Consider the following 22,140-nt stretch of genomic DNA (forward strand, 5'->3'; position numbering starts at 1 on the left):
AGAGGCTTTTTTTACTTGCGTTTTATAATAACGTTTTACCAGTATCACGCTATGGTCTGCCCGCTTTTGTGTTTCCTATGACACTGGAGAAATTACTGAGAAGAACTCTGGAGGTTTGACCGAGCATTTCGTGATTGGCGGTGTTTGATCCATGCTGTGATAGGATTTTGATACGAGGTGAGAGGCCAATCTATGTGGTGGTGGTCGTTTGTGCACTGAAGAGCACTTGTGTCCCCATTTCAGAAAGAGCTACATCTACACTTCCTATTCACGGCTTCTATGCATGGACTTTTTCTATGGTTTACAGATGTTATGATTACATTTTAGGATATATGAGCCCTGCATTGACTACTGTGTGATTTTAGGCTGGTTTTTGTATTTTGACCTGAGTGTACCGCTGCTGCTATATACATGTTTATTTCATTTGATTGTGCGCTGATATATTCAATTTTCTATTTCTCTCAGGAACATAAGTAGCTAAAAAAATGTACATGTTTTAACAAAAGTTCCCTTTAAAATAAAAAAAAGACAAGCTGAGACTGAAGTCCCAGCCGGGAGCCAGGTCCTACTCCTAAACTAGGCAGAAACAAACTGAATCCTATAGCAGAGTGAGTGGATGCATGCCTGCAGGGACTGCCCCATAGGCATGGTAAAAATTTTTCCTGCCTAGTGTCCTACTCCTGTATGGGACAGCATAACCCAATGGTCAAGAAGAATATGGAGCTGCATCTGTCAATGAACGATAGAGAAAAACCTATTTACTGGCCAGATAAACCAGATGACAATACACTGCTCAACAAAAATTCAAGGAACACTTAAAACACATCAGATCTCAATGGAGAAAAATATGCTGGATAGCTATACTGATATGGACTGGGTAATGTGTTCGGAACAAAAGGATGCCACACAGCTTGACGGAAATTAAAATCATCAACCTACAGTGTGCTTGAATTTTAAATTATACAGCAGGCTAATCCATTTTGCTGAAATGTCATTGCAGCAACTCAAAATGGTACTCAGTAATTTGTATGGCCCTCAGATTCTTGTATGCATGCCTGACAACATCAGAGCATGCTTTTAATGAGACAGTTGGTGTCCTGGGATATTTCCTCCCAGATCTGGACCAGGGCATCACTGAGCTCCTGGGATATTTCCTCCCAGATCTGGACCAGGGCATCACTGAGCTCCTGAACAGACTGAAGTGCAACCTGACGGTGGTGGATGGACCGAAACAATGTCTTAGAGGTGTTCTTTTGGATTTAGGTCAGGCGAGCATGGGGGCCATTCATTAGTATCAATTTCTTCATCCTCCGTGAACTGGCTGCATACTCTAGCCACATGAGGCCAGACATTGTCATGCACCAGGAGGAACACAGGACCCACTGCACCAGCGTATGGTCTAACAATGGGTCCAAGAATTTCATCCCGATACTTAACCACTTGCCTACAGTGCACTTTCACCCCCTTCCTGTCCAGGCCAATTTTCAGCTTTCAGCGCGCTCACATTTTGAATGACAATTGTGTGGTAATGCTACACTGTACCAATATGACATTTTTATCATTTTTTTTCACACAAATAGAGCTTTCTTTTGGTGGTATTTAATCACCTCTGGGTTTATTTCTTACAAAAAAAAAAAAAAGAAAGAAAAAGAGAACATTTTGAAAAAAAAATGGATTTTTGTAAAATCTTACCGTAAAATCCTTTTCTCTTAGCTCATCGACAGACGTAGTCCTCGGTGATACACCACCTTCGGGTTATGTTACCTCCGCAGGAGCAGGACTAGACAGGAAATTAAAAAGCTCTGGCCACACCCTAGGGGCAGTCCCAGAGGGTATATCCTCTCTCTCTCTGCCTCAGCAAATCAGTTATGTGAAAAAGCAGTGCTTAGAGAATTTAACCCAACCCAACTCCAAAACAGAGGGGCGGGGACTACGTCTGTCGATGAGCTAAGAGAAAAGGATTTTACGGTAAGATTTTACAAAAATCCATTTTTCTCTAGCGCTCATCGACAGACGTAGTCCTCGGTGATACACCACCTTCGGGACGTCCCAGAGCAGTATCACAACTGAGGGGTGGGAAAATGGAAATCAAATCCCAATCTAGAAGGCCCAACCGGTGCCAACTAGAAGTTTACAATGCTCATCCTTAATGATGAGACTCAACAAAAAAATTTTCAAACAGAAAAAAACCCTCGAGGTAGACCACCGGTCTCCTCAAATTGCGGCCTGCAAAACCTTGCGGCCAAATGAGGCATCCGCCGATGCCGTCACATCAATTTTATAGAATTTAGTAAAGGTATGTACCGACGACCAAGTGGCCGCCTTACATACCTGGACCACTGACGCCTGATGGCGAAAGGCCCAGGAAGTACTGAGCGCTCGAGTGGAGTGCGCCCTAACAGGGAACGGAGGACTCTGACCCTTAATAGAATAAGCCTGTACCACCGTTTGTCTAATCCATTTGGCAATGGTCGCGGCAGATGCAGGCAAACCCTTTCTGGGGCCATCCGTGATCACAAAAAGTGAATCCGTCTTACGGAATGATTCCGTAGCTTTCAGGTATACCCTGATTGCCCGAACCACATCCAAGGAATGCAACGCATGTTCCCGATGATGCTTGGGCTGAGGACACAAGGAAGGTAGTACAATATCTTCATTCAGATGAAAATCTGAAACCACCTTAGGAAGAAAAGATGGCTTAGGATGAAGTACTACCTTATCCCTATGAATCACTAGGTATGGGGACTGGCATGATAATGCAGCCAGTTCTGACACCCTGCGAGCAGAAGTAATAGCCACCAAGAAGACCACCTTCTGGGATAAAGTAAGCAAGGGAATCTCCCTGATGTTTTCAAAGGGAGGTTTCTGTAGAACCGACAAAACCAAATTAAGATCCCAGGGCGGTAAGGGCGCGCGGACTGGAGGAGCCAGGTGCCGCACCCCCTGGATGAAATTCCGCACCAAGGATTTGGTAGCTAAAGGTTTCTGAAAGAAGATTGCTAATGCTGAAACTTGACCCTTGATGGTGCTCAAGGCTAGCTTCTGCTCAACCCCTTGTTGCAAAAAGGCCAATATTCGAGACACCGAATAGGTACGTGGAGGAAATCCTAAAGATTCGCACCACGCAATATAAGTCTTCCATGTGTGATAATAGACTTTGCTGGAAGTCGCTTTCCTTGCTTTAATAAGGGTAGGAATGACTGAAGTAGACAAACCTCTGTCCTTCAGTACTTGGGTCTCAATGGCCAGGCCATTAAAACCAGCGACTGTAAAGCACGAAGGTAAATAGGTCCTTGAGACTACAGACACTCCCTGAGACGAAGTTCCCACGGAACGTCTGCGACTAACATGTCCAAGTCGGCCAGGCCGGCTTGAAGAGGCCAGCCTAGAATTTCTAGGACCACTGGCGCTGATTGGATCTGAACCAGGCGTCCCTAGAGCTATCTGGCCCCGACCATCCGAGAAAGTCTGGTCGTTTTCTGTTCCCACACATTTATCAGATACCTGATAGTTATCAGGAAAGGTGATCTTTTCTGGTTGAACCTCAGGGACCGAAGTCACCCGACTAGAGGCTAATTGGCCTATCTGGTCAATCAGATCCGATTCCTGTGAGGTATCGGGACTAATCTTAGGAAAAGGTAAAGGAAAAGATCTATACAGGGAACGGTAACTACCGCTTCCTGTACTTAAATGTTGGAAGGGAAGAATCGCACCGGTAGTAGTGGTTGATGCTCGATCTAATGTCCTGAATACCGGTGAAAACGTCCCCCCACCCTGAAATCGGGTGGGGGCGCACCTTCAGGCTGTGTACTCCTTTACTTCGGGTTTGGCTGGGTTGGTCCTCTGCTTGTCCGACCAGCCCTTCTTGAACCCTCCTGGAGGAGTCTTGCCTTTCCCGGAAGTACCAGCCGGGCGCCCTTTATGGGCGGTAAAGAAAGGTCCTCGCTTGTTGCGAGGTTCCTTAGCTTTTGCAGCCTGTGGCAAAAAAGTACTCTTGCCCCCGGTGGCATCCTTAATGATTTCATCTAGGTTGGCTCCAAATAGACGATTCCCCTGGAAAGGGAGATTGGTCAAAGTCTTTTTGGAACCTAGGTCAGCTGACCAGCATTTTAACCACAGCACACGTCTGAGGATCACTGCTAACTTAGATGCATGCCCTAACAAGGGAGTAGTGTCCAAGGCTGCGTCACAGATAAACCGTAGCCCTTGTATGATCTGTTCTATCAAATCAGATGTCTCCTGGGGAATATCTTTTCCCCTAAGATCTTGGCGTACCATTTTCGCCCATTCTGTAAGTGTCTGGGAAACTAGACCAATAACAATTACTGGTCTAAATGCTGACCCTATCAGAGAAAAGATAGAAGCGGAGTCCCGCACTATCTTTCGATCCACCGGATCCTTAAAGGACGAAGTGTCCTCCACTGGAATAACCGTGGCTTTATTCAGCCTGGAAATAGGCGGATCCACGACTGGTGGTACCGTCCATTTCTTAATGATGGATTCCTCAAACGGATAGCGTCTAGCAATACGCTTGGAAATAGTAAAGGTACGTTTAGAATGTTCCCATTCTCCTTTAATCTGATTTCCAAAACATTTAGGTACAGGAAAAGCCTTCGCCGTCTTGATGGGCTTATTAGTCCCAAAAGGCCTCTCTGTTTCAGTTGCCTCTGCCGGTAAAGCCTCAAGTTTTAAGGTTTCTTGCACTGCCACAACTAGTGCGTCCACCAATGCTTCTTCCTGAATTATAGCAGGAGAAGAAGCGTCCTCCTCACTGTCTGAGGGGGCTTTACCTGGGATAACAGCCCTTGCAGAGGAACCTGCAACTGCAGTGACCATCTCTGAATCAGAGTCAGAGGTGTCAGATAGTATAGGGGTAGGCGGGGGTCGCTTCCTTGACCCCCGTCCCTGACAGGCCGCCTCCACCCGAGCCACCATAGACTCCAAAATTGCTGTAAATGACTCTATACTCTGTACACCGGCGGGTCCCGAGGCCCCCTCGAGGGAAACAGGTGGGGGAATATGTGTGGCAGGGTCCATAATAACTCCAGTTACTTCCTGGATGATATAATTCAAAGTAAAGAAAAAACTTTTTTTTTTTTGACCCTCAGCGCCACAAAAAAAAACCCCTTAGTGTTACCTGCTAGGGATCCCTATCGATCGAGAGAGAGAGAGATAGACCCCCAGGCTCACCACTTGATGTTCAGAGTTGAACTGCAACAGCTTACAGCGCTGTCTTAGACAAACAGGAAGTCTTTTGGCTGGCTGCCCAGGAAGAAAGGAGGCGGCTCCGCCCCTCTGCACGCCTTCCGGCGCCTCCCCCAAGCTCCACGAGGTGTAGAATCACCTAAAACATGGCCGCCCCCATGCTGGAGACACGAGGCTACGCCAAAATGGCGGCTCGTGCGATCCAGCAAAAAAAAATGGCGGCGGCCTGTGCTGACTAGCGGTGTGCTGCAGGCACACAACACTCTCTCTGCATGGGGATATGGCGTGGTTGGCGGTACCGGCCCTGGCGGACCGCATGGCCATTCGGGAGGCCTGCTATTAGCTGGAGATCTGACTTGGAAGGCAGTCTACATGTCCATGGCTTCTGACTGGTAGGTAGCTTATACTTAACCCATAAGATTCCCAGAATGCCACAGATTACATTTTTAAAAACATGTATACAATAGATTGTTAGCTCCCAAACCAAGCCTCCTGGCTTTTTGCACACATAAAATCACACTCAAAGTAGGAGGATTTGTGACATGTTATAGGATAGAAAGAAACTCTTTCTTACCATACAGAGAGGGGCCCGCGTTCACCACAAAACCCGTCAGGGAAAAAGGGGGAACATACTACTCACCATACCGGAAAACCAGGCGGGCACCAACTCCTGACAGTACCCCTCTCCACCGGGGCGGGAGGGCTGTCGACCGATACGGACGCCGTGACTCATGGTCTTTGGCGTTTCAGCGAGACGTTTAACTCGCGGGTTCAGTCCTTTTAATGGGACTTTGTCGCGGCCGACCCAGCGCGGAGCTATGGCCTGCACGCGCTCGTAGGCTGAACTGGGGTGACCACCGGATCTCAACATCCAGCCCGTCGCCCAGTTCAGCTTTCTTGCTTGAAGATCTCACAGGAACACTGGAGAAAAAAAGCTGTCCAAAAATCCTTTTAGAAAAAAATTCTTGCCAGGACCTAAGATCCCAGCAAGGTATCTAGGTCCTTACTCCTAACTAGACAGAAAATAACTGATTTGCTGAGGCAGAGAGAGAGAGGATATACCCTCTGGGACTGCCCCTAGGGTGTGGCCAGAGCTTTTTAATTTCCTGTCTAGTCCTGCTCCTGCGGAGGTAACATAACCCGAAGGTGGTGTATCACCGAGGACTACGTCTGTCGATGAGCGCTAGAGAAAAAAGTTTATTTTCTGAGTAAATTTTGAAAATACATTTTTCTCCTTCACTGATGTGCGCTGATGAGGCAGCACTTTTGGGCACTGACGGGTGGCACTGATGAGCAGCACCATCAGTGCCAAAAATCAGTGCCCATAATGCTGCCAGTCAGTGCCTAGATGAGCAGGCACTGACTGGCAGCACTATGGGCACTGATTGTGGGCAGTAATTGGCACTTTGTTTACATTTTGTGTAATCAGGGCACTGATGATCAGTGTCCTGATTACTTGTACTTGTCTCCCCTATGAGGAGGAGCCGCTGATCGGCTCTCCTCGCCTCACACTCTGACAGTGTGAGGCGAGGAGAGCCAAATAACGGCACTTCCTCATTTACATGTGACCGGCTGTGATTGGACACAGCCGATCACATGGGTAGAGAGTCATGTCATTGACTCTTTACGGAGATCGGGGTTGCACCGTGTCCTAGCAACACGGCGTGGCCACGATCGCCGCTCTGCACGTCCCCGGGGGAGAGAGGCTGTTCTGGTGCGCCGTCCCACAAACGCTTACTGTTCAAACTAAGGAAGGTAGGTATGGACCATAAGGTGAGTACCTGGATATAGATCTGGCTCCAGGGGAGAGTGCAAAGGGTGGTGATTAATGGGGAGTACTCGGATTGGGCGGGCATAGAAAGTGGGGTCCCCCAGGGTTCTGTCCTGGGACCAATCCTGTTTAATTTATTCATAAATTATCTAGAGAAGGGGATATCTAGTACAATCTCAGTATTTGCGGATGATACTAAACTAAGCATGCCAATATCTTCTATGCAGGATGTGGAAACCTTACAAGCGGACCTGAACAAAATAACGGGGTGGGCAACTACATGGCAGATGAGGTTTAATGTTAAAAATGCAAAGTAATGCACTTGGATGCCAGAAACCAAGCTACTCACTGGGGGGGGGGGGGAACCTCTGGGTGAGTCTAGGATGGAAAAGGACCTGGGGGTACAGGTAAACAGGCATGTCAGTGGCATGCAATGCCAAGCCGCTACAAGCAAAGCCAACAGAATACTGGGATGCATAAAAAATTCACTGCAGAAATAGAGAGATTATTCTCCCACTCTACAAGACTCTGGTCTGGCCACATCTGGAGTATGCTGTCCAGTTCTGGGCACCGGTCCTCAGGAAGGATGTGCTGGAACTGGAGAGAGTCCAAAGAAGGGCAACAAAAATAATTAGGGGAATGGAGGACATCAGCTATGAGGAAAGACTACAAGCACTGGACTTATTCTCTCTCTCTCGAAGAGACGATTGAGGGGGGATATATCAATGTACAAATACTGTACTGGCGACCCTAGCATAAAGAACAAACTATTCAGAGAAAGGGAATACAATAAGACACGTGGCCAATCACTAAAACTAGAGGAAAGGCAATTTAACCTTAAAATACGTAGGGGGTTCTTCACTGTAAGAGCAGTAAGGATGTGGAATCCTCTTCCACAAGCAGTCATATCAGCAGGGAGCATCGATGGTTTCGAAAAACTATTAGATGGGCACCTTAAAGACCACAACATAGAGGGGTATACAATGTATGGTTAACAGCAAACACACACACACACCATAGGTTGAACTGGATGGACGGATGTCTTTTCAACCTCACTATGTAACAATAGCTGCACCGCTCCGCCGTCATTTGACGGTGGGCGGGTAGCAAGTAGTTAAGAGCAATTTTTTTCCAGCACTGCCTTAACCCTCTTGGGCGTGGAGTTTACCACAGTTTCACAGGTTGCCACTGGAGTCCTCTTCCACTCCTCCAGGACAACATCACGGAGCTGGTGGATGTTAGAGACCTTGTGCTCCTCCATTCCGTTTGAGGATATCCCACAGATGTTCAAGTAGGGTTTAGGTCTGGAGACATGTTTGGCTAGTCCATCACCTTTACCCTCAGCTTCTTTAGCAAGGCAGTGGTCATCTTGGAGATGTGTTTTGGGTCGTTATGTTGGAATACTGCCCTGTGACCCAGTCCCCAAAGGGAGAGGATCATGCTCTGCTTCAGTATGTCACAGTACATGTTGGCAATCATGGTTCCCTCAATGAACTGTAACTCCCCAGTGTCAGCAGCACTCATGCAGCCCCAGACCATGACACTCCCACCAACATGCTAGACTGTGGGCAAGACGCCTATGTCTTTGTACTCCTTACCTGGTTGCCGTCACACACGCTCAACACCATCTGAACCAAATAAGTTAATCTTGGTCTCATTAGACCACAGGTCATGGTTCCAGTAACCCATGTCCTTACTCCGTTTGTCATCAGCAAACTATTTGCGGCTTACTTGTGCATCATCTTTAGAAGAGGCTTCCTTCTGGAATGACAGCCATGCAGACCAATTTGATGCACTGTGCATTGTATGGTCTGAAGACCGACAGGCTGACCCCCTCAACCTCTGCAGCAATACTGGCAGCACTCATACGTCTTATTTCCCACAGACAATATATGGATAGGACGCTGAGCACGTGCGCTCAACTTCTTTGGTTGACCATGGCGAGGCCTGATATGAGTGGAACCCGTCCTGTTAAACCGCTGTATGGTCTTGGCCACCATGCTGAAGCTCAGTTTCAGGGTCTTGGAAATCTTATAGCCTAGGCCATCTTTATGTAGAGCAACAATTAATTTTTTCAGATCCTCAGAAAGTTAATTGCTATGAGGTGCCATGTTGACCAGTATGAGAGTGAGAGCGATAACACCAAATTTAACACACCTGCTCCCCAATTCACACCTGAGACCTTGAAACATGAACGAGTCACATGACACAGGGGAGGGAAAATGGTTAATTGGGCCCAATCTGTACATTTTCATTTAGGGGAGTACTCACTTTGTTGCCAGCAGTTTAGACATTATTGGCTGTGTGTTGAGGTATTTTGAGGCAAATGTACACTGTTATACAAGCTGTACACTTAGTTTACATTGTAGCAAAGTGTCATTTCTTCAGTATTGTCACATGAAAAGATATAAAATATTTACAAAAAAGTGAGGGGTGTACTCACTTTTGAGATACTGTAAAAAAGGAAACTAAGTGCAGCCATCACTTCTAAGAATTTGTAAGCTGCATTAAATATTTGCTTTTGGGTTTATTACTGCTTAACCACTTAAGGACCGGCCCACGTACATTTACTGCGGCAGGGCTGCCCTTAGATGCAAAATCATTTACCTGTGCGTGATTCTCGTCACCGGCTCTGGGGCGAGTGTGTGCGGACACAGCGGGAGCCAATAAGTGTGTACAGCTAATCATTCATAGGAGAGCCAGAACTGCGGTCTGCCTATTTAAACAAGGCAGACTGAGTTCTGTCATAGAAGGAGAGAGATCTTGTGTTCCTGCTAACCAGAACACAGATGTTTCTCTTCTTTGTCAGTCCATCCCCCACACAGTAATAAAGCACACCCAGGAAACACATTTAACCCTTTGATTGGCCCCGATGTTAACCCCCTTCTCTGCCAGTGTTATTTATACAGTGACAGTGCATTTTTTTCTTTTTTTTTTAGCACTGATCACTCGTGCCACTGGTCCCCAAAAAGTGTGTCAGAATTATCCATTGCAATGTCATAGTCCCGCTAAAAAACACTGATCACCGCCATTACTAGTAAAAAATTAAAATAAAAGTCCCTAAATCTAGCCCACAGTTTTAGATGCTATAAATTTTGCGCAAACCACTCAATATTCACTTTTTGGGATTTTTAATGGATGGATTTTATAGCAGGAAGTAATTTTTTTTTTCCTAGCGCAAAAAATAAAAAGCTGAACAAATACCACCAAAAGAAAGCTCTATTTGTGGAAAAAAAGGGACATCTTATTTGGGTACAGCGTCGCACAACCGCGCAATTGTCATTTAAAACAAAGCAGTGCCGTATCGCAAAAAATGGCCTGGTCATTAAGGGGGTAAAACCTTCTGGGGCTGAAGTGGTTAAAGTAACCTGCATCACTACCACCACATTTCAAGTACCTCCCGGGATACACAATTCATGGAGAATTCGGTTACGTTCAGATTAGACAGATATTGAGCAGTCCTCAGCACTGGTAGCACAAAAATGTTCAAATTTATGCAAAAGATCTGGCACATAAGGCATTCACAGCAAAGGACTTGAAATATACTTGAACACTGCAATAATCTTTCTTAGTGTCTTACTGATGGCAATAACACTAGAGGACGGAAGGAGGAGCAATAAAGTAGCTTGGGTGTGCCTGTGCTACTATGGCACTCCTGATAAGTTCCAGGCTTTGATATGTGATACTTCTTGAGGAGTTTAATAACACTTAAGCTGGCCATACACTATGCAATAATATTGTACAATCACCCTAACTTTTACCAAGATTATGTGAAATGAGAGCGAACAATGCAATAGGTAATAATTCAGGCAGATCATTGGCTTACATTGTCCTTCGTAGATGTGAATAGGATTGCACATCAAATTGTACAGGGTATGGTAAGCTTTAGGGCTGGGGGTGAGACTAATTTGTTGAAGTGGGTGGGGAAGGCAAAGTCTGTACTGGAGCATTTAGGGAGGTAATAAAATGCTCTATTCAGCTACAGAGGCCATCCCTAAATTAATTTTGGATTTACCCTTTTTCTCCCACAACCAAGTATTATGGTACAGCTGTAATGTGATGTAAAGCGCACAGCAAAGTGCTTGTTCGTACTATATGCCAGGAAATGAGGTAGGAAATGCAATCAAAGATGATTTGCTTTATTTAAAATGTTCTTTTCTTGGGTATTCGTTATAAGGCTAAAAAACAACACAGTGTCACAACAATGGAGAACAAGTGTATTCACCCTCTAACAAAGGGTAATTTTTACCTTCTTGTAATGAATACCTAGCTCTGGGCTTTGAATTCCCTCCTGTATCAGTACACAAGCTCTAGCGCTACCAAAAGCCTAACCATATTTTAGGAAGTCCCACTCAAATCTGCAGGGGGTTCTTGTCAAGCTGTCTTTAGGAACAGGTCGACTACACAATTCCTACATAAAACCTTGCATATACCCTAACAATAAAATGATGTAACAGCCCTATTTAAAAAAATAAAAAAAATAATGGAAGCAGGCATACCTGCAAGAAATTGACTGAATACTTGCCTTTTCTACTGCCCAGGTTAAGAAAGATCCTCTAGAGTCCACTAGGGAACCAATGCTTCTCTGCACTCACAGGCTGATGCTGACCAAAAAATATAAAAGGCAGATGAAGCGCATTTATAAGTAAACATCAGCAGAACATCTTTTGAATGGAGCTTTGTGAACCACAGAAACATATTCACTTGCTTCTTTTGCAGGTATGCAAACTTCAAAAAATGTTTTCGGTTATGGCTGCAGTGCAGTCATGTAAACTTGGCCTTAACCACTTTACCACTGAGCCTATTACTAAACAGTAAAGTTAGCCCATTTTTTTTGTATATTGTGAAAGATGATGTCCCTAGACCCCTCCACTACACTTCGCTGTATGCAAAACGCCGAAAACGGCATTTTTGCATACAGCCGTTTTTCAAATCTGCCGCCTTTTGCAACACAGTAACCCGAAAGTGACGTCATGGACGCCGCCTCCGGGTTACGTCATCGGAGACCCGATCGATGCCGTTTCCGGCATTCATCGGGACTCCATCCAGCCGGCGGACGTGCCGGCTGGGTGCTCGGGGCTCCCGGTGAGACGGGAGCCCCCCGAGCAAAGCCACGGAAGGCGGCGGAAGGGGGGGGGGGGACGTCCCCTCCCGCCCCCGGGTAACGATCGAGCGGCTCCCGAGCCGCATCGGTCGTTACCGACGGAAAGCCGACCGTCTGCTTCAAACAACGGTACCGGGATGATGCCTCTAGCTAGAGGCATCATCCCGGTATAACGACTCAAAGTCAGCCGACGTAGGTCTACGTGGCTAGACGTTAAGTGTTTAATACCATGTGCAATTGTTTCATAAGAGATGGATAATTTGTGGCTTTTCACTGCAAATAAAAAGTAGCTGTTAGCATAGCAACACTTCGCATGGGGACTAGAAAGCAGTGATAAGGGCATGATATTTACAGTGAAAAGGGGGTCTCAAGTATCTAGTGTGCACTAAGATATAGGGCTTTGGGATGAACAGTTTATGTTTCAGTGGTGCAAGATTACTACAAAGCCATCTGATTACTACTACCATAACTGTACTTTGTCCACCCATTTATTATAAGTACAAAAATATTGAAGTGTACCCAGTGTAACCATGTTCTATTAACTTTGTGTGCTTGCATTCAAAAGTGTGCTCTTGCTGTATTTCAAGTTTATATTAGAACATGTGAGCTAAAACCTTCAACTAAAAAGTTGTCTTGCATTACATTTTAATTGCTTTTTATTTAGCAAAATGTTGCCCAAAAACACACGCAAAAAAAAAAAAAAAAAAAGACACAAAACTAGTTCTTTTCCCTTCAACTTTTTGTTTATTGATGTACTAAACATGAAAAATACAAATGATAGAAACACAAAATAAAAAAACACATACTGCCTGTTAAATATTCAACAGAATATACAGCATATTTTAACAAATGTGTTAAGTCATACAGTACAAGTTCAAATAAACACCAGCCTCACATTTTTATCAAGTGCTCAAAGAAACACTGCAAAGTGAGGCACAATTTTCATGCTGTTGTCTTAAAGACTGCTATATTAGTGTTTAGCATTATTGTAACAGTATTTCCTATACTGCAAAAATATAGTTTATATAGTGTATATAAATGTCCCATAAATAGGTTTTCCCCCAAAATAGCTTTGAAACACTAAATATATTGCAGTCAGCAGATGTCAAAAACAAAACTAGAATGTCTGGGGAGGAGAGGAAGAGCATGAAAATTTGCCTGAACACTTTGACACACTTTGCACAGTATATGTACTGGACTAAAAAAGTATATGTAAATATAGAACAGAAAAAATTTACATTTGTAATGCATAGCAAATATTGCTTTGCCCATAAATGAAGTATCTGGATTGGGGGGGGGGGGGAGAATCTTGCTTCCATTGATTCTGGAAGAAAAAAAAATTCTACCTTGTATCTAGTTATCACATAACTACTTAAATTGACCAAATCCAAAAAAAGATAAATAAAAAAAAAAAAAAAATGATGCCAGTCATTAAAACAGAAAATGCTGTGTCTCACTCTACACAGAATTCATATAATAAAACTGGCAATGCCAGTGTGGGGGGAAGGGGATCAAACTCATTACCAAACAAAATATGTAGATTACAGGTAATATAGTTACATTAACTAAAATATATGTACACAATTTATGAAAATTATATAACAATCACTTAGCATTAGAAAGCAAGCAAAATTGCTTTAGAAACTAAATTCAAGCTATACAAAATGGCAAAATAAGGAAAAAAAATAAAAAATTTGATACAAGATGGTGAACACAACACCCACAGCAAGCCTCTGGGGAGATTGCAGTCACCATCATGACTTTTTCATCATATTTTAAATTATATATTCATATTTACAACACAAAAGCTCAGGTGCCAGCTTAAACAAAATTATGTTAATTGACAAAATTGTGCCACTTTGCAGGTTGGCAGTGCCACCAAATGTGCATCTTTCCTTACAGAAAAGTGTTCAATTGTACAAACAAAACAAAATTAACTCTTCTAAACAAGACTACAAGTACATCACTAAACACCATGAGCTCCTTCTGAAGGGAATACTTTAGGAAGAACAGATTTCTTTCCATTCAAACCTTTCATAAATTTAATTCTCTCTGCTAGCTCATATATACTTTGATTTTTGTCTCATTTTGTCTTAAAATGAGAATTTGATGTGAGCAATTTCAGAATAACCAGGACCAAGACTGAATAAAACCCTCAGTCTCATCAATTTCATACAAAAACAGTAACAAAAAAACAAAAGGAATTAAATTATTATTTTTTCCATAAGTAACTTTCATTCCCTCCCAGCTTTAGTATCCCTTTCTTTCAAAAATAATGATCACACAAACACATCCTGGTAAGTTTTAAAAGCTCACAAGGTTGTCATATGAAGTAGATTTTGCAAAGTATTCAAGTCAAAATAGTTTGTTCCAGGACCAGTAAAAAGTTTGTTCAAATTTTTTTATTTTAATTTTTTATAAAAATAGATGCTTTTTGTCATTTGAAACCCACATCAAAGAGGTTCTTATCTCTTTGGCAAGGTACTTACTTTATGAAAAGTCTCCAGTAATCTTACAATAGGAGTTATAATTGAGGCTGCTCTTGCCTCTAAACATAAGTTACAACATAAATATAGGTTTGTTTCACAAAACAAACCGAAACCAAATCTAAAATAAAGTTCATAACAACTGTATAGCATTAAAGGCATACATAAAAACCAAAAAAAGAAAAAAAAAAAAAACAAAAAAACCCACCTTCTCTAACGCATACGCTTAAAGGCAGAGTAAAACAAAAATGTAACTTTCTTCCCATTGCAAAAACATTTTAAAAGACTTCATAACCTAAAGGTTTTAGAATGCAATGAGACAGGTAAAAACCCTGTTACCTAGTGTCCATATTCAAACATAAAAATAAGATATGCAAAGACAAAACACAAATACATGTCCTAAAGTTACCAAACCACGTTCTGACTTACCTCACCCCATTCCCACACACACACACTTGTAAGAGCGATTATCAAAGTGTAAAGTTTAGAAATTTGTTTTTGACGTTTGTGTGTTATTAGGAGTGAGGTTACTTTCTTAAGCTTTGTGCGTTTTACTTGTTTTGAAAGACACCTGCAAGACTCTGTCACCCAAGCGGTACCCGTTAAGGCTGGCGATAGCCATTGCTGCCTCATCGTAGTTTGTCATAGTCACAAACCCAAAGCCCTTGCACTTGTTTGTGTTGAAGTCACGGATGACCTTAACGTTGGTGACTGCTCCAAAGGGGCCAAACATTTGCCACAGAATACTTTCATCTGCATCGGGTGCCAGGTTATATACAAATATACACCATCCAGTGCCAGCGTGTCCAGGAAAGTTTATTCCAGCCAAACTTGTCATACCATCAATGGTCATTGGCGAAAACCTACTAGAAACGTAAAACAAAAATGTTAGCCATTTCTTCTAATCTGTGGGACTGAACAAAAATATCAAAAAATGTTTAAAATGCAAAAGACCAGCAGACTACAAAACCATATTAAAAACTTAAATGTGGTTTCATGCAAAAATAAACATGAATGTAGAACATGTATAAGCTTTAAGACATAATAGAATACAGCTCATACATAGATGAGACATAACTGATTACAGCTCAACTCTTGTTTAATTGTAAAAGCCATCATCTACTAAAGCAATATTTTAAATGCATTTACTGGAAGATTGAATATTTTACAAAAACCCAACCATATGCTGTTATGGAAGTTCATCTTTATGTGGCTTAACACCGCAAGTGCATGTTATTGTGTTTACAGTCTTTTCCTAAAGACTAAAACTTTGGTGAGAAACCGTCTTTTGCAACATTAGATCATCCCTCAAACATTACCCACAGATAAAGGGGATATACTTGGAAAAAAAAAAAAAGTGTATTCACTCTCAATTTAAATGAAAATGCAGAATAGTGACAAGGAAAACAAGTGCACCTTTCAAATCCATGAAAATTAGAATCAGGCTTTCCAGATGCAATTACTCATCTCATTGATAAGTATGCAGGTAGAACCTCCTTTTTTTAACCACAGATTTCTAGGATCTTGTGTTCTCTTTGCTATATTGATGTCTAGGTGGGTGTATAGTCATGCCAAGATTCACCTAAAAGTGAAAGTTTTGCTTATAATCCTTCCTATTCCCAACTACCATTATTGGAACTTTTATTTCCCTGGGAGCGTGTACATTTCCTAACAGGTACCTGCTTCCACAATTGCCTAGGCGAGAATTGCGGAAGTTCGACTACCCAACACATCCCCCCCCCCCCCTCCTGGGCCATGTCCCACACCACATGTCCCAGTAGGCTGCAGGACCAGACCGAAGTGTAGACTTGACAGAGGCAAAACGTTCACAGGAAGACAGATTCTGCTTTCTGCAATGGTATTCGCACAGTGGTGGCACATCCAGTCCACGGTTGGTGCGGCCTGGTGGTCTTTCTTTCTGGATTACAGTGGCTTCTTCCACTCGTACTCCATCTAGTTTGCAAGCATTCATTTTCCCTCACCCGATAGCCACAGGTGGCACAGATTAACACAACTCGGATGCTGCAATACTGGCACACAGTTCAGAGGGGGAGGTCTTTTGGTGTGACTTCTTTATTAAAACATGTGAATGGAAAAAGACCTACTTTTACCTTGAACTCACTGCTTTATATAATGGACTGGCTCCTTTGAATTCCTTTCCTATTTGGCAGGATTGTGTACATAAACAGTGGCAACTCATACCAATAATTATCGCCACCTTGTCCCTAGTTTTTTGGGAATGGCTTCACTTCTGCCACAAATTGATCATCACTGGCTCCACATTAAACCTCACACAGTGTATCGCACTGGTAATAATGCAATGTTATGACCATTCATCCTATATAGCGAGGCTGTGGTTTCCCACTAGTCTGAGTGCGCTGGTCTTTTTGTGTTTTTGCTACATACTTCAGGACTCCTTGGCAGTTTTACCTAGCAACACAGTCTTATGGGGGTCATTCATAGCTATGAACCATTTTTGATCATCAAATATTCATCACTATCATTAGTCCTTTTTTATGATTCATGGTTTTTTTTTAGAGTAATTTTATTACAGATAATGCATTTAATTTTTGGTGCCATCACATTTGTGTCAGAAGTGCAGAGCATTTCGTGCATATGCAGTGTGAAACGGGCTGTGAAACAGCAGGCAGTCACAGCAGACTTCCCACAGTCAAAATGGCAGTGCTAGGATCCAAAGATGGGTGAAGAACTGGCCCGGCTGAAGACTGTGCAGGACACTAAGAGTTGTTTGTTCGCTATCTCCCGCCCGCAATATTGACAAATGACCGAGGCAGGGTGGCACTCTCATTCTGGGGCATCATTTTACATCATCCCACCCTTGCCGTGCTTAAATGCCTGCGGAAATGTGCAGCGATTCTGCGATGCGCTGTTTCCCTCGAACACAGCGCATCATCGATCTAGGTAAAGAGCCGACGACGAGGTTCTTTAGCCATGTGATCAGCTGTGTCTAATCACAGCAGATCACATGTAAAACAAGGAAATGCCGGTTATCGGCTTTCCTCTCCTCGCGTGCTGTTCGTGTCGATCAGCCTCATTTACTCACAGGGGTGATCGGCACAGATAATCAGGGCTCTGATCATTAGTACAGTGCTGCATAGCAGTGCCACCTCATCCGTGCCCTTCAGTGCTGCCTCATCAGTGCACATCAGTAAAAGGAGAAAAATTACTTTACAAAATTTTCAAATTTTTGGTCTTTTCAGTTTTTTTTTTCCGCCAAAAACAAACCCAGTGGGGATTTAATACCACCAAAAGAAAGCGTTCTAAAAATAAAAAAATTAATACGGGTACAGCATTGCATGACCGCGCAATTGTCATTGAAAGTGCGAGAGCTGAAAGTTGAAAATTGGCCTGAGCAGGAAGGAGATGGAAGTGCCCAGTATTGAATTTGTAAAAATTTAGAAGCCACAGTATTTTTATAACCATGATTGTAGTTCTTCTTTAAAAGATCACAAGTATCAAATTGATCAATCCACTGTAAGGGAAATAATCTACAAGTGGATGAGGCTTCAAAATGACTGCTAATTTACCAAGGACTGGCTGACCTAGTAAATTCTGCCCAAAGTATTTTATGCTATAAGTCGCCACAAAGTTTTGTTGCAGGACCTGCAAGTAACTCTTATAACAGTTGGTGTCAAAGAGCCTGCATCTATTTTTAGAAAAATTGCATCAATTTACCTTGTACTGGATTTATACCAGTAAAAAGTCTTTGTACAAAAACATTACAGCAAGACTAAAATATGCCATTGATAAAGAGAAGGCTTTCTGGAAAGTGTGCTGTGAATTGATGGACAAAGGCAGTAGTTTGTAGATGCAGTGGACATGCTTGACACAAAGGGGCAAATTTCAGGCAAAAAAACTCAAACTGTAAAGGGTGTCAAAACTGGGTTTTTGACTTGCTGAAAAACCCTTACATTATTTCCAAGCATGCCTTATTATGCAAGAAATGTACTCAAACCACAACAGAGAAACCCTTCTTAGGATGTTTTGGAGTAGAACAGAGATTGTAGAATAATTTCCTTTTTAAAGGTGAAAAGAAGGAAACCCATTTGGGAAGAAAAGAGACTTTGTGACAACTGAACCAGATGGCCTTAAAGGGAAATATACAGGAAGGATAGTGTAAGGGACACCCCGTACAAATACCTTCACAAGGTGCAGGCCCTGGCATGCCCTCAATCCTAATCGTCATAGCATCCACTGTGAAGGTTAGAGCATCCCTGGTCCAGGAGACCAACCAGCTCCGTCTGTGGAACCGGGGGGCAAGGAGGACCATGCCCAGCATCCCCCACCTGAGACAGAGGTCCTAAAACACCTTAGGCTAAGGAAACCTTTCTATGGGAGGTACAGATGTTGATTACCGAAAAAGTCTGCCTACTAAGATTCTACATCTGGCATGTGCACGGCAGACAGGGCTAAAACGTGAAGTCCTGCCCAGCCAGAATTAGATACACTTCTCTGAGCCCAAAGACGCCTGGTTGTATGGGACAAGCCAGAGACTGGACCCTTCGATCTCACGCTGCAAGGGTGTTGATTTGCAATCAGTCTGGAGTGTAATTATACAAATGGCCCTGCCTCAAAAGAAGCCAGTATTAATGCTCAGAACCCTCATGCAAAAGCCCTGGACAGTCTGGAGTTTGTCCAAAGAGACACTGTAGGGCCATATAAAGGATCAAGCACAGATATAAGTGATGAGACTGCTGTAAGCGAGGAGACTGTGCTAGATTGTGGAGGTTCAGGATCCACTCAAATCTCCTGCAGTCTGTTTGAACAGTGGATGAGGATGCCCTGAGAGGAAAACAAGAGCAACAACATTAAGGCTAGAAACTTGAAGACTATAATTGGGTGAGACCTACAGGGACCCCAATAGGCATACCATCATTCGATAAGAACAGGATCAGTTTGCTGTGCAGCGAAAAAGATCTTTAATGGAAGAGGAAGTACCTGGGTCATCACTAGAGTAAAGGCCTAGCTGCTCCCTGCTGTCCAGCATCTGCGGACTCCGAGAAAATGGCTGCCCAATGCATTCCTATGGGGAAAGCACAAAAATATGGCCGCCCTTGCATTTCAATGGGAACTTCTGTAAATGAGGCTGAAGGATTCTAAAGTTAAATGGCAGCCCCCTGTAATGTTCTGGTACCTCTGGTACCCTTATTTCCACATTTCTCTCAATATTGCGTCCCATCTTGCTATCCAAATGGAACGCATACACCTTTAAGGGCAATGACGTCATCGCCGGGCGCCGCTATGAGCGGCTATTTCAATCGCCGGCTTTCTCTCACTCATGGCTCGTTCAAACCGCATGTTGCCTTGTCTTGTCCAATGCTGCCGGAGCTTCAAGCTATTCCCCTTGCCTGAACAAGACCGGAACCTCGCTACCGATCCCGTATCTCGCTACCGGATTACTCCATTACTCTTGGACCTTGCTACTACTAACCCATCTAGTGATAAGTACCCCGCAGGGGATTCTTTCCTAAACCTAACTCCACTATCTACTACTGCATACTAAAGGGACTATTACTATCTAAGCTATTTCTATCATCTGCATAGATTGCCAGCTCTTGGGACTACCATCATCTATCATTGCACTAGGTTACTCTCTCTTGCATACTTCATCTGCTGTCCCCTACCACCTGTTACTATACATGATTGCTAAAACCTATCTGCATACTATCATCACCTACCACTCTCCTGAATACTACTACTAAATGCTCACCATTCTATTGCCTGTCTCTCACCTCTATACTATCATATACATTCTATCACTCCAGGAACATCATATTGAGTGTATGTATATTTGCATAACAGGCTGTACACAGTGATGAAGTCCTGAGAGTTGGATATGTTGTTCAACACATTCTCTACATGACTACTGAGTGTAATAATTCTGCAGCTGCAAATCCATTCACTAACAAAAAACGCAGGAGCGTTACACCCCCTCGGCGCACCATGCAGTCCCCAGGACCCCCTAAGAGGTCCAAATGATTAGTGGCATCGGGGGTTCCCAGCAGGGACCTCCACCAGGATTGACCCCCCCCCCAGAGGATATGCTATAACGGCATTGGCGCCACTCCTGACAGACTACCTCACCACTCGGGGTGGGGATGCTGACGGCCAAGGGCTACGCTGTGTCTCAAGCTGAACCAGGTCGTGCGCGTCCCGGCGAGGTGGTTCACTCATGGGCCAGCCCCCGTCCATTGGGGCTCTGTCGTGGCGAGGCCTAGCGCTGGGCTGTAACCTGCACACGCTCGCTGGCTGGGCTGGGAGACCTTCGGGATCTAGGATATCCAGTACGGCTGTTGATTGCAGTTCTCTCAGGAACATTACTAGCTAAAAAATTCAGTTTACAATAAAAGGCAAGCTAAGGCCGAAGTCCCAGCCGGGAACTAGGTCCTACTGCTAAAATAGGCAGAAACAAACTAAATCCTACAGCAGAGTGAGTGGGTGTATGCCTGCAGGGACTGCCCCATAGGCATGGTTAAGATTTTTCCTACCTAGTGTCCTACTCCTGTAGGGGGCAGCATAACCCAATGGTCAAGAAGAATATGGAGCTGCGTCTGTCAATGAACGATGGAGAAAAGGACAATATATACACAAAAATTAAAACAAAAAAAAGTTTGTCCTGGAGCCATACCCTTTTTTTCATTCAGTAACCCTGGTCCTGAACTCTAGAGAAACAAAAGAGCCATTGGGTTCATGTACTAAAAAACTGCTCTGTTGGGGGGGGGGGTCAGCCGCCCAGAAGATGGGCACGGTTTGAGAGCGCTCCTTCTCCTACAGAGAGACATACAGTGGCAGGGAACAGCCCAACAAGCTGCAATCTACAGCGGGAGATCTTCTACCACTCTCAGGCAGCTATGGGGAAGAGAAAGGTGCGGGAAGGTCAGAGGAAGCACATAGACATCTCCCCTTCGGCTGGTGCCTGTTCCAATCACGATGGCACCAACGGATCTCTGGCATCTGTTTCCAGTGGGTCACCCATCAGAAGGCAGCATGGGGAGAAGACCCAGGTGGTGGCCAGGAAAGGTAAGAACCACTTCTCAGCACACAGTACACCTCGTAACAGCTCACAGCAATTAAAGTTTAAACAATCCACCCTGCAGTTTATTTCAGATGGGCACAATGATTATGATTGCATTGAACAGGAGGATACAAAAGAAATCATTGAAAGGGATAGAGGATTTTCCCACTAAAGGTCATTCCATCATGGACACCACACTAAAGGAGATTAAAATCCCTGCGTGGCACTCTGCACAGAGATATGGTATGGTTTGTCTCTCAGGTTAAAGAGAAAGTGGCTGATTTAGGGGACAGAGTGCACCATGTGGAGCGCAAGATGGGTGAATTTGCTACAGCTCACGAATTGTTAATGCACATGAGCAAAAGGAGGAAGCGAAACCATTTAAAATCAGCTGATTTGAAGGACAGATCCCACAAAGAGAAATTTAGAGGGGTGGCAGAAACCCTCCCTCCTGCATTTTTTTCTCTACTATGTGCAGCAAATGATACTTTGCTTACATCATTGCCTGACCGAGAGTTTGTGGTGGATACAGCCCACA

The 22,140-nt window shown here is 43.8% G+C and overlaps 1 protein-coding gene across 3 annotated transcripts in view; it reads right to left on the minus strand.

Moving 5' to 3' along the window:
• Positions 1-13,841: 13,841 nt before the first annotated feature.
• ELAVL2 (ELAV like RNA binding protein 2) overlaps positions 13,842-22,140 on the minus strand; it is a 346,424-nt gene continuing 338,125 nt past the window's right edge. For all 3 annotated transcript variants that reach the window (XM_082268980.1, XM_082268978.1, XM_082268979.1), the window contains one exon: positions 13,842-15,432. In XM_082268980.1, the coding sequence (XP_082125106.1) occupies positions 15,102-15,432 (331 nt within the window). In that variant the 3' untranslated portion in view covers positions 13,842-15,101. The remainder of the gene's footprint in view (positions 15,433-22,140) is intronic.

The sequence above is a fragment of the Pelophylax lessonae genome (assembly GCF_965119305.1).
Source record: "Pelophylax lessonae genome assembly, chromosome: 1".
Taxonomy (NCBI): domain Eukaryota; kingdom Metazoa; phylum Chordata; class Amphibia; order Anura; family Ranidae; genus Pelophylax; species Pelophylax lessonae.